The sequence below is a fragment of the Leptodactylus fuscus genome, chromosome 11 (genome assembly GCF_031893055.1).
Source record: "Leptodactylus fuscus isolate aLepFus1 chromosome 11, aLepFus1.hap2, whole genome shotgun sequence".
NCBI classification, from domain to species: Eukaryota; Metazoa; Chordata; class Amphibia; order Anura; family Leptodactylidae; genus Leptodactylus; species Leptodactylus fuscus.
Genome location: NC_134275.1, coordinates 27,435,716 through 27,450,913, shown reverse-complemented (window position 1 = coordinate 27,450,913; position 15,198 = coordinate 27,435,716). Strand labels below are relative to the sequence as shown.

General features: G+C 36.9%; 1 protein-coding gene across 1 annotated transcript in view; it reads right to left on the bottom strand.

The window, feature by feature from the left end:
- Positions 1-14,970, bottom strand: part of NR5A1 (nuclear receptor subfamily 5 group A member 1) — a 100,806-nt gene extending 85,836 nt beyond the window's left edge. Inside the window, exon 1 of the mRNA XM_075259382.1 lies at positions 14,854-14,970. Within this exon, the coding sequence (XP_075115483.1) occupies positions 14,854-14,955 (102 nt within the window). The 5' untranslated portion in view covers positions 14,956-14,970. The remainder of the gene's footprint in view (positions 1-14,853) is intronic.
- Positions 14,971-15,198: the final 228 nt, after the last annotated feature.

The following is a 15,198-nucleotide window of genomic DNA, read 5'->3' as shown; positions in this document are numbered from 1 at the left end:
AGATTCAGGCAGGTGTAGTAAAATGCTGCAAAGAATGCTTATAGAAATAGTTTATTTTTGTCAATAGACAAAATGAAGCGAATGAAGAAAGCAGAGATTTAAATCCCATCATTATTTGGTGTGACCTTTGTCCTTTGCCTTCCATCAGTTCAGTTTTTGCAGACAATTTTTGAAGGAACTCGGCAGGGAAGTTGTTGCTGCCATCTTGGACAACTAAGCCCATATCTTCTGCGGATGTAGGCTGCTCCAATCCTTCTGTCTCTTCATGTAATGCCAGACAGACTGGATGATGATAAGATCAGCGCTCTGCGGGGGCCCTATCATCACTTCCAGGACTCTTCCTCCAAAGGGACAAAGGTAACACCAAATATTGATGGGATTTATTTATTCACTAAACTATTAATGCTTTTATTTATGAAAGCATCCTTGCAAACTGGACGCCATCTATGTATGTCTGCTCTCCCGACGATCCAATAGTTTGTCATGTGACCAACCCGTTGTATTCTGAGTAAAAGCATCAGGAACTGATCTGTCTATTGGAATGTCAGGAGAGCAGGTTGAAATAGAAGATATTTTCTTGTCCCCCGCTTAGAATCCATGTGACAGGTGGCCCTCATAACCCCTTTAATAATACAAAATTTCTAAGACACACATTGACAGCTACATCAGTATTGAAAATGAATTAGCCTTACGTTAACTAAAAGGTGTTTTTATAGTGCCATTATTATTGTGTGCAAATGTCATAAGCCTAATGTTATTAATTCTAGTATGTATACATGCCTATATGTTGTCTATTATAGAAGCAATTATAATACAATGCAAATAGATCATAAGTGCAATGAATATGACCTTGTGATTATCATTGTTTGAGACATAATAGCAGATGCTATTGACTATGATTATATGAACACTACAAATGGCATAAAATCGGAAGAACAATTAGGGTATGTTCACATATAGGAATCTGCTGTTTATTTGGGGGCAGGCTCTGCCCTGAATCTGCCTACCATTGTTTCCAATTGGAGGCAAAGATTGCAGTAGGATGTGGAAAAAAATCCTCATCCTGCTCGATTTTGCCACAGATTCCATGGCTCGGGAGTACTATTCATGTCAGAGGAAAGCCCTGGATCAGCATTCTGTCAAAGCAATACCGCAGTGAAATGCGGCGGTGTAAAAAGAAGAGGATTCATTTGGTCAAGATATAAATATCCTCACCATAAATTCAAGTTCTCATGATATCAGTATAAGAAAATATGCTGCGCTATGCTAATAGTGGGACAAATGTGATACCAGATTACTAGTTTACAAGTTGGGGCTAATCCATTAAAGGCTGAAGACTCAGTTTTTTGTTGCTTTTTTTGTGGAGGAAATTTTGCTCTGAGTTTTTGAACCAAAGCTGGGAGTAGATTCAATAAGAATAGAAAATATAAAGAAAGGACTAATTCTTCACCTTCCTGCTGAATCTACTCCTGGCTTTACCTGGAGAAAAAACAAACAAACAAAAAAAAAACACATATAATCTGCAACGAAAAAGCAAGAAAAAAGTGTATCTTCAGCCAAACCAAAGTGGCTTAATACATTACATCAAGCTCAGCTAAATACATAAAAGTGTCTCACTGGCGCCCTCCCTGATAACCAGCACCCCGAACACATACCCCATTTGCCTCCTTTATCATGTGATCTGCTCTATAGAAGTTACAACAACAATTATTTAGAGGTGATATACTGTACTTCTACAATTACTACTTATGCTTTCTTATTGCATTATCTTAAAGGGATGTTACAGGATTTTGTTCCGTTTCTTCCAGCTCCTGGTAAAAAGAAGCCTAATCCAGAGCGGAGTGCGCGGCTGGATGCCGGTGCAGTGCACCAGCTTTCAGTCAAGGCTACCCATCTTTTGAATCGGAACCTAAGGCAGCCTCCGCCTCAGGTTCCAATCCAAAAAAACTCATGTGAACTTCCCCTTATGGTGAGATGTTTGGGAACCCCAAAGAACAAGTGGTTAGAGAGGCCACAACATTTGGGTAACCACTGTGGTCCTTTCAATAAATGCTGAGTACAACCTGTTACATTTTGTAGGCAGAGGCATAGCTTAAAGCTCCAGTATCCCAATGCAAAATCTACAGTGAGGCCCCTACCCACCATGTGTCATTGGTAAGAGGTAATAGTGTTAATAGTGGCAACTACTACTGCTGCACCTATAGCTATGCCCCAGATCATAGAGGCTATGCTTGGTATTGCAGCACAGCCCCATTCAATTGCCTGAATTACTATAAGTCACTCAACAACATTGCACAAACAAAACATATGACCATTTCAGCTCTGCTACATCTGTACCCTACATTCCTACATTCAGATTGTGTTAATATATACTTGATATAACAATACCAATATTAAAATGCGACATTGAAAACACTCAGAAGAATAGAACCTAGTGAAATGTGAGCATTGTAGTATGGCCATGACCAGCAAAGTCCAAAATCTGGAATAACATTTATGCAATTTAAGAAAAGCTTATCACATTCACATGCTTTATTTATAATCCTGAATATAGGATCAGACTGTAGATCTATATAAAATAAATAAATATATATATATATATATATATATATATATATATATATTTATACACGTGTGTGTGCAATTTCAAGTCAATCTTCCAAAGCAGACGACTATAACCATAACCTATACTATATTCAATGTGAAATTCAAGGCTACCAGGAATGTACCAGCTACCAAGTTTTTAATACTTGCAGTGCTGGTGGAGTCCTGGTTTGAATCCCGACAGGAACACCATCTGCAAGGAGTTTGTATGTTCTCCCCCTGTTTGCGTGGATTTCCTCTCATTCTGCAAAGACATACTGCTAGAAAAAAAATGTACATTGTGATCCCTATATGGGGCTCACAATCTACAAAAAAGAAAAAAAAAAATTTCCTTCTATCTTTCATTGAACTTGTACATGAGATTGCCACCAGGGTCTACTAAAATCTGCTCAAATTATTAGTGGTAATAAAAGAATAAAAGAGATGAATAAAATGGATGGAGTTCTCGATTACCTGATCTTACATATTCACACAGTTTTCTCTTAAAGTAAAACATTTTACACTGCTTCTTTTTGAGACAATTACATAGATAGTCAGACAGACCGTATATAGCAGTACTATATTACTATCACCCCCTAGGATATCAAGGAATATACAGAACACTACATGTAATAGCACTCTTTTACTTCTCTCCTATAAGAACCTATGACTATACTGAGTACTGTATATAACAGTACTGTGTTACTAGCCCCTTGTGAAGCCAATAGAAATATATTTACTAGTCCTATATTACCATCACCCTGAGAAACCAGTAAATATACCAAGGATTTCATACGATCGTATGGTATAGTATTCCTCTGTGAAACTAGTGAATATACTATATATTAACCCCCTGTGAAATATATGACTATACTGAGCACTGTATATGATAGTACTGTAGGATTCCCTGTGAAATATATAAATAAACTGATCACTATGTACTGGAATATTGCATTATCCCCTGTGAAATATATGAATTTACTGAGCATATAATATACTGGTACTGTATTACTAACCCCTTTCGTCATAGAACATTGAGAATACTGAGTATTGTTATATAATAGTAATGTATTACTATTCCCTGTGAGACCAATGGATATACTGAGCACTGTATATAGTAGTACTGTTACTATCTTTTCTATAACAGATGGATGTATTTAGTACGGCACATAATAGTACTATGTTCCTACCCTCCTATGAAACCAATATCCTGATCACTGTATGCAGTAGTACTATTACTATCTTTCCTAGAAAATCAATGAATTTACTCAGAAATGCATATAATAGCACCCCCCATATAATATTACCACCCCCACCTCATAACAGATACTGTGTCCTATATAAAACAGTACTATATTATTACTCCCCCTGTGAGATTAATGAATATACAGATCACTGTATAAAACAATACTGTATACAATAGCATTGTATACCTATCCTCTGTGAAAACTTTCAATATGCTGAATACAGGTTATAATAGTATGGTATTAGTATCCGCCCTGTGATATCTATGAATCTACTGAGTACAATATACAATACCACCGTACTACTATCCCTACTGTAAAACCACTAGATATACTGGACTCTGTATGAAATTTGTCTGTATTACCAACAATTCCTGCAAAACCAATTGATACACTAACCACAGTATGAAATAGGGCTATATTACTATCCCCCTGTACAACCAATGGATATACAGAGAGCTGTATATAATGGTATGGTATTACTACCTCCATGGGAAACCAATGAATATATTGAGTATTACATCATTATCCTCTCTGAAACAAAACTACATACTGAGAACTATGATCTGGTATATTCAGTATCGGTGCACAGACTGCTGGAGAATGTGCCTAATTTATGACAAGGTCTGCGCCATATGATAAATTAAGTATATCCTCCCCCAGGGGGATAACACTACCATATTATTCTCTCTGTGAAACCTACTATCATACTGAATATTGAATGTGATACTACATTAGTACTGTATATTATACTAAGTACTGTATACAATAGTATTGTATTACTATCCCCTGTGATATCTATTAATATACAGAGTATTGTATATGTTAGTAAAGTATTACTATCCCCTGTGATATATATTCATATACTGAGAATTGTATATAATAGTACTATATTACACTATTATAGATAATAGTACTGTATTACTATTCCTTTCTGACATATATTAATATATTGAAGATTGTATAAAATAGTACTGTATCACTATTCCTCTATGATTACTATTAATACACTGAGTATACTGTATAATAGTACTGTATTACTATCCCCGTGGTATCTATTGATATACTAAGCACTGTATATAGTAGTACTGTATGACTATCCCAAATCAGACCTAATAATATAGCAAGTATTGAATATATTAGTACTGTATTACTTTCCCCTGTGATATATATGGCTATATTGAATACTGTACATTTGCCACCTTGAAAGAATATACTGAGCATTGTATATAATAATACTGTATTACTACCTCTGTGAGAACTGTCATTATACTGAGCATTGTATATAATAATATTGTATTACTACCCCTGTGGGAACTATCATTATGCTGAGCATTGTATATAATAACACTGTATTACTACCCCTGTGAGAATTATCATTATACTGAGCATTGTATATAATAATACTGTATTACTACCTCTGTGAGAACTGTCATTATACTGAGCATTGTATATAATAATACTGTATTACTACCTCTGTGAGAATTATCATTATACTGAGCATTGTATATAATAATACTGTATTACTACCACTGTGAGAATTATCATTATACTGAGCATTGTATATAATAATACTGTATTACTACCCCTGTGAGACCTGACATTATACTGAGCATTGTATATAATAGTACTGTATTACTACCCCTGTGAGAACTGACATTATACTGAGCATTGTATATAATAATACTGTATTACTACCCCTGTGAGAACTGACATTATACTGAGCATTGTATATAATAGTACTGTATTACTACCCCTGTGAGAACGGTCATTATACTGAGCATTGTATATAATAATACTGTATTACTACCCCTGTGAGAACTATCATTATACTGAGCATTGTATATAATAATACTGTATTACTACCACTGTGAGAATTATCATTATACTGAGCATTGTATATAATAATACTGTATTACTACCCCTGTGAGACCTGACATTATACTGAGCATTGTATATAATAGTACTGTATTACTACCCCTGTGAGAACTGACATTATACTGAGCATTGTATATAATAATACTGTATTACTACCCCTGTGAGAACTGACATTATACTGAGCATTGTATATAATAGTACTGTATTACTACCCCTGTGAGAACGGTCATTATACTGAGCATTGTATATAATAATACTGTATTACTACCCCTGTGAGAACTGACATTATACTGAGCATTGTATATAATAGTACTGTATTACTACCCCTGTGAGAACTGACATTATACTGAGCATTGTATGTAATAGTACTGTATTACTACCCCTGTGAGAACTGACATTATACTGAGCATTGTATATAATAATACTGTATTACTACCCCTGTGAGAACTGACATTATACTGAGCATTGTATATAATAGTACTGTATTACTACCCCTGTGAGAACTATCATTATATTGAGCATTGTATATAATACTGTATTACTACCCCCTATGAGAACTGACATTATACTGAGTATTATATATAATAATACTGTATTACAACCTCTGTGAGAACTATCATTATACTGGGCATTGTATATAATAATACTGTATTACTACCCCTGTGAGAACTATCATTATACTGAGCATTGTATATAATACTGTATTACTACCCCTGTGAGAACTTTCATTATACTGAGCATTGTATATAATAATACTGTATTACTACCCTTGTGAGAACTATCATTATACTGAGCATTATATATAATAATACTGTATTACTACCCCTGTGAGAATTATCATTATACTGAGCGTTGTATATAATAATACTGTATTACTACCCCTGTGAGAACTGACATTATAATGAGCATTATATATAATAATACTGTATTACTACTAGAGATGAGCGAACAGTGTTCTATCGAACACATGTTCGATCGGATATCAGGGTGTTCGCCATGTTCGAATCGAATCGAACACCACGTGGTAAAGTGCGCCAAAATTCGATTCCCCTCCCACCTTCCCTGGCGCCTTTTTTGCACCAATAACAGCGCAGGGGAGGTGGGACAGGAACTACGACACTGGGGGCATTGAAAAAAATTGGAAAAAGTCATTGGCTGCCGAAATCAGGTGACCTCCATTTTAGACGAATAGTGGATTTCAAATCCGGGTCATATGAGAATGTGAACTTTGTGACTATGAGACAGGGATAGCTGTACAGGCAGGGATAGCTAGGGATAACCTTTATTTAGGGGGGAATGTTATTAAAAATAACTTTTTGGGGCTCTATCGGGTGTGTAATTGTGATTTTTGTGAGATAAACTTTTTCCCATAGGGATGCATTGGCCAGCGCTGATTGGCCGAATTCCGTACTCTGGCCAATCAGTGCTGGCCAATGCATTCTATTAGCTTGATGAAGCAGAGTGTGCACAAGGGTTCAAGCGCACCCTCGGCTCTGATGTAGCAGAGCCGAGGCTGCACAAGGGTTCAAGCGCACCCTCGGCTCTGATGTAGGAGAGCCGAGGGTGCACTTGAACCCTTGTGCACCCTCAGCTCTGCTACATCAGAGCCGAGGGTGCGCTTGAACCCTTGTGCACACTCTGCTTCATCAAGCTAATAGAATGCATTGGCCAGCGCTGATTGGCCAATGTATTCTATTAGCCTGATGAAGTAGAGCTGAATGTGTGTGCTAAGCACACACATTCAGCTCTACTTCATCGGGCTAATAGAATGCATTGGCCAGCGCTGTTTGGTCGAGTTCCGTACTCTGGCCAATCAGCGCTGGCTCTGCTGGAGGAGGCGGAGTCTAAGATCGCTCCACACCAGTCTCCATTCAGGTCCGACCTTAGACTCCGCCTCCTCCGGCAGAGCCAGCGCTGATTGGCCGAAGGCTGGCCAATGCATTCCTATGCGAATGCAGAGACTTAGCAGTGCTGAGTCAGTTTTGCTCAACTACACATCTGATGCACACTCGGCACTGCTACATCAGATGTAGCAATCTGATGTAGCAGAGCCGAGGGTGCACTAGAACCCCTGTGCAAACTCAGTTCACGCTAATAGAATGCATTGGCCAGCGCTGATTGGCCAATGCATTCTATTAGCCCGATGAAGTAGAGCTGAATGTGTGTGCTAAGCACACACATTCAGCACTGCTTCATCAAGCCAATACAATGCATTAGCCAGTGCTGATTGGCCAGAGTACGGAATTCGGCCAATCAGCGCTGGCTCTGCTGGAGGAGGCGGAGTCTAAGGTCGCTCCACACCAGTCTCCATTCAGGTCCGACCTTAGACTCCGCCTCCTCCGGCAGAGCCAGCGCTGATTGGCCGAAGGCTGGCCAATGCATTCCTATGCGAATGCAGACTTAGCAGTGCTGAGTCAGTTTTGCTCAACTACACATCTGATGCACTCTCGGCACTGCTACATCAGATGTAGCAATCTGATGTAGCAGAGCCGAGGGTGCACTAGAACCCCTGTGCAAACTCAGTTCACGCTAATAGAATGCATTGGCCAGCGCTGATTGGCCAATGCATTCTATTAGCCCGATGAAGTAGAGCTGAATGTGTGTGCTAAGCACACACATTCAGCACTGCTTCATCAAGCCAATACAATGCATTAGCCAGTGCTGATTGGCCAGAGTACGGAATTCGGCCAATCAGCGCTGGCTCTGCTGGAGGAGGCGGAGTCTAAGATCGCTCCACACCAGTCTCCATTCAGGTCCGACCTTAGACTCCGCCTCCTCCAGCAGAGCCAGCGCTGATTGGTCGAGTTCCGTACTCTGGCCAATCAGCGCTGGCCAATGCATTCTATTAGCCCGATGAAGTAGAGCTGAATGTGTGTGCTTAGCACACACATTCAGCTCTACTTCATCGGGCTAATAGAATGCATTGGCCAGCGCTGATTGGCCGAATTCCGTACTCTGGCCAATCAGCACTGGCTAATGCATTGTATTGGCTTGATGAAGCAGTGCTGAATGTGTGTGCTTAGCACACACATTCAGCTCTACTTCATCGGGCTAATAGAATGCATTGGCCAATCAGCGCTGGCCAATGCATTCTATTAGCGTGAACTGAGTTTGCACAGGGGTTCTAGTGCACCCTCGGCTCTGCTACATCAGATTGCTACATCTGATGTAGCAGTGCCGAGTGTGCATCAGATGTGTAGTTGAGCAAAACTGACTCAGCACTGCTAAGTCTGCATTCGCATAGGAATGCATTGGCCAGCCTTCGGCCAATCAGCGCTGGCTCTGCCGGAGGAGGCGGAGTCTAAGGTCGGACCTGAATGGAGACTGGTGTGGAGCTATCTTAGACTCCGCCTCCTCCAGCAGAGCCAGCGCTGATTGGTCGAGTTCCGTACTCTGGCCAATCAGCACTGGCCAATGCATTTCTATGGGGAAAAGTTAGCTTGCGAAAATCGCAAACTGACAGGGATTTCCATGAAATAAAGTGACTTTTATGCCCCCAGACATGCTTCCCCTGCTGTCCCAGTGTCATTCCAGGGTGTTGGTATCATTTCCTGGGGTGTCATAGTGGACTTGGTGACCCTCCAGACACGAATTTGGGTTTCCCCCTTAACGAGTTTATGTTCCCCATAGACTATAATGGGGTTCGAAACCCATTCGAACACTCGAACAGTGAGCGGCTGTTCGAATCGAATTTCGAACCTCGAACATTTTAGTGTTCGCTCATCTCTAATTACTACCCCCTATGAGAACTGACATTATACTGAGTATTATATATAATAATACTGTATTACAACCTCTGTGAGAACTATCGTTATACTGGGCATTGTATATAATAATACTGTATTACTACCCCTGTGAGAACTATCATTATACTGAGCATTGTATATAATACTGTATTACTACCCCTGTGAGAACTGTCATTATACTGGGCATTGTATATAATAATACTGTATTACTACTCCTGTGAGAACTGACACTATACTGAGCATTGTATATAATACTGTATTACTACCCCTGTGAGAACTATCATTATACTGGGCATTGTATATAATAATACTGTACTACTACCCCTGTGAGAACTATCATTATACTGAGCATTATATATAATAATACTGTATTACTACCCCTGTGAGAACTGTCATTATACTGAGCATTGTATATAATACTGTATTACTACCCCTGTGAGAACTGACATTATACTGAGCATTGTATATAATAATACTGTATTACTACCCCTGTGAGAACTATCATTATACTGAGCATTGTATATAATAATACTGTATTACTACCCCTGTGAGAACTGACATTATACTGAGCATTGTATATAATACTGTATTACTGCCCCTGTGAGAACGGTCATTATACTGAGCATTGTATATAATACTACTGTATTACTACCCCTGTGAGAACTGTCACTATACTGAGCATTGTATATAATACTACTGTATTACTACCTCTGTGAGAACTGACATTATACTGAGCATTGTATATAATACTGTATTACTACCCCTGTGAGAACTGACATTATACTGAGCATTGTATATAATATTGTATTACTACCCCTGTGAGAACGGTCATTATACTGAGCATTGTATATAATAATACTGTATTACTACCCCTGTTAGAACTATCATTATACTGAGCATTGTATATAATAATACTGTATTACAACCCCTGTGAGAACGGTCATTATACTGAGCATTGTATATAATAATACTGTATAACTACCCCTGTGAGAACTATCATTATACTGGACATTGTATATAATAATACTGTATTACTACCCCTGTGAGAACGGTCATTGAACTGAGCATTGTATATAATAATACTGTATAACTACCCCTGTGAGAACTATCATTATACTGGGCATTGTATATAATAATACTGTATTACTACCCCTGTGAGAACTAGCATTATACTGAGCATTGTATATAATAATACTGTATTACTACCCCTGTGAGAACTGACATTATACTGGGCATTGTATATAATAATACTGTATTACTACCCCTGTGAGAACTGACATTATACTGAGCATTGTATATAATAATACTGTATTACTACCCCTGTGAGAACTGACATTGTACTGAGCATTGTATGTATTAGTATTGTATCACTACCCCTGGGAAACTAATTCTTATATTGAGCATTTTACAAGATAGTACTGTATAATTGCTGTGATATCTATTATTTTACTGAGCATTGTATATAACAGTACTGTACTACTATTTTCGTCACATCTATTAACAGATGAAGCATTGTATAAAATTGTATTGTATAAATATCTTTCCTGTGAGACCAATGAGTAAACTACTATCCCTGTGTATTATTGTACTGTGTTATCAATCCTGTGAAACCAATATATTATATATTTACTTATATAGCGCTTTTACAGACATTGTTAGTCACCGTCCAATATAGGGCTCACAATCTACATTTCCCTACCATTATCTGTCTTTGAAGTATGGAAGGAAATTGGAGTACCCAGAGGAAACCCACGCAAACATGGGGACTACACACAAACTCCTTGCAGATGTTGTATCTGATTGTCTTCATACCCAGGACTCCAGCACTGCAAGGCTGCTGTGCTAACCACTGAGTCACCATGTTACCCAATCAAAATAATTAATGCTGTACATGTATTTCTTTCTCCTATGGTACCTATGAATATACTGCATATAGTACTACTTTGACCTAATGATGCCACTGAATATACGGAGCACTGTATATAATATTACTGTATTACTACAGCACTGCATACTATAGTACTGTATTACTAAAGCCTGTGATCTCTATTAATACATGAGCACTATATGTAATAGTACTGGGTGGATGGATGGATGGATGGATAGATAGATAGATAGATAGATAGATAGATAGATAGATAGATAGAAAAACTACCGTATGAATACACAAATACACAGAGCATTGATCTATTAGTGTTGTATTACTAATCTCTGTAATATATATTTACTGGACGCAATTGTTCTAGCGTGAAATTCACAATTTTTGTAGCATGGGTTGTTTTTTGGGGTTTTTTTTTGGGGGGGGGGTGTAAATTGTGAGCCCCATATACAGCTCACAATGTACATTTTTCCCTATCAGTATGTCTTTAGAGTGTGGGAGGAAATTCACGCAAACAAAGAGAAGACATACAAACTCCATGCAGATGTTGTTCCTGGCAGGATTTGAACTCAAGACTCCAGTGCTGCAAGGCTGCAGTGCTAACCACTGAGCCACTGTGTTGCCCTCATGTGCATGGGTTTTGTACAAAAATTGGATTTTTTTGTAATTTTTTTGCCACACTTGAAACTTTTTAAATAAAAAGGTGAAACAGGGTTTAAATTTAGACCGGAAAGTGACATCTCCACCCTTCAGATTTACTATATATACTATTATTATTACCACTGGATATCTATGAATATACTGAGTTCTGTATTTACTACTGTATTACTGAGTACTGTAAATACTACTGTATACACTACTACTGTATTACTATCTCCACTTGATATGTATGAATATACTGAGTACTGTAAATACTACTGTATATACTACTATTATTATTATTTTTATTATTATTATTTATTTATATAGCACCATTAATTCCATGGTGCTTTACATTTGGGGGATGGTGCTTTACATTTGGGGGATGGTGCTTTACATTTGGGGGTATTACTGTACTGTATTACTACCCCTGTGAGAACTGACATTATACTGAGCATTGTATATAATACTGTATTACTACCCCTGTGAGAACTACTACTTACACAACTACTATTGTATTAACACCTACTATCAACACCTGATAACTACAAAAGTACAGTTTTGTATATACTACTGTATTACTATCTACACCTGATAGATATGAATATACTGAGTACTTTAAATACTATTATATATATTATTGTATTACTATCTCCACCTGTTAGCTATGAAATGCTGTATATATATATATATATATATATATATATATATATATATATATATATATACTATGTAATACTGAATATACTACTGTATTACTATCTCCACCTGATATTTATTGTGTTGTATGACTGTCCTCTGTGGTATATATGGATATACTGAGTACTGTATATACTAGTACTGTTTCACTATGCTTTGTGATAGATAGATAGATAGATAGATAGATAGATAGATAGATAGATAGATAGATATATGAAGCATTGTATATCAGTACTGTATTACTATCCTCTGTGATAGCTAGTAATATACTAAGCACTGTATATATACTAGTACTGTATTACTAAGCTCTATGATATATATGAATATAACAACCACTATACACTAGTACTTTATTATGATTGCTATTATTTACTGTGTTACTATTTCTTGTGGTATGCATGACTATACCAACCACTGTGTATTCTGGTAGTGTATTACTAACCAATCCCCTGTGATATCTAAACTGAGTACTGTATATGTCAGGGCTGTGTTACTATCCCCTGTTAGATATTTGGATATACTGAGCACTGTATATAATAGTTCTGTATTACTATCACTAGGATTTCTATTATTATATTAAGCACTTTATCAGTACTGTATTACTATCCCCTGTGAAATATGTGGATATTCTGAGCACTGTATCTAATAATCTGTATTACTATCACTAATATCCCAATCATACTAAGCACTGTATATACTAGTACTGTATTACTATCCCCTGTGATATCTATGAATATACTGAGCACAGCATATATCAGTACTGTATTACTATCCTCTGTGATGTAAATGAATATATTTAGCACTGTATATATCAGTAGTGAATTACTACTCCCTGTATATTATATGTTATATGTTCTAATTATATCATGTAATATATATATATATATATATATATATATATATATATATATATATATTCAAACTATACTATCACTGTGGTGTGTATTTTTATACTAAGCAAAAATTGTATCAGTACTGTATTACTATTATTTCCATATATATATATATATGTATATATATATATATATATATATATATATATATATATAGCTATACTGAGCAATTTATACGATAGTAACCCCCTATGATATCTAGTATTATATCAAGCACTGTGTATACTATTCCTGTATTACTATCCTCTGTGATATAAATGAATATACTGAGCACTTTATCAACTAGTGTTGTATTACAATCCCCTTTAATATGTATGGATTTATTGAGCACTGTATATACTAGTGTTGTTTTACTATCAACATGATTTATATTATATACTGTAATATATATATTAATTAATACACTGAGCACTGTATATACTAGTACTGTATTACTAAAAACCCCATTGTGATATATATTATTATACTAAGCACTGTATATACTAGTAATGTTTTACTAACCAACCCCCTGTGATCTGTATTACCAAGCACTGTACATAGTAATACTTTATTACTACCCTGTGATATCTATTATTATCCCAAGCACTGTATACTAGTACTGTATTACTATCCCCTGTGATATATTATTATACCAAGCACTGTATATACTAATACTGTATTACCAAGCACTGTATATACTAATACTTTATTACTACCCTGTGATATCTATTATACGAAGCACTGTATATACTAGTACTGTATTGCTATCCCCTGTGATATATTATACCAAGCACTGTATATACCAATACTGTATTACTACCCTTTGTGATATATTATTATACTGAGCACTGTATATACTAATACTGTATTACTATCCCCTGTGATATCTATTATACTGAGCACTGTATATACTAATGTGATACATTATTATACCAAGCACTGTATATACTATTATTATATTACTATCTCCTGTGATATCTAATATTATGCTGAGCACTGTATATACTAAAACTGTATTACTATCCGCGTGTGATATCTATTAATATACCAAGCACTGTATATAGTAATACTGTATTACTACCCCCTGTGATATATTATTATACTGAGCACTGTATATACTAATACTGTATTACTACCCCCTGTAATATATTATTATACTGAGCACTGTATATACTAATACTGTATTACTAATAAACACCCTGTAATATCCATTAATATACTGAGCACTATGTTATATAGTGTTATCCCTCTATAATATCTACCTATGAAGCAGTTGCGGCACCGCATATTAACCATACCCTGTGTGTACTTACCTTACAGCTCTCACAGGTGAGGAGCCCATAGTGATAGCCAGACACTTTGTCCCCACACACTGGGCACAGCTCGTCCAGATCCTCGTCGTAGGTGTAATCCATTCTTCTGTGGCGACTTCCTGCGTGTGACACAAAGGACATCAATCGAGCGACCGACCCACGACCGATATCAATCACGTCAGACTTAAGAACAATGACGCCTCCTGGCATTCATCACTGTCTACATGGAGATTCAGTGCCGGAATGTGACACCAGGAGCAGCTCACATCCAAGTGCACATGCACATTGTGCAGAATGACAGCTTTACTTAAAGGAATACCGCAACCTTTCTATAAGCTCCTTTAC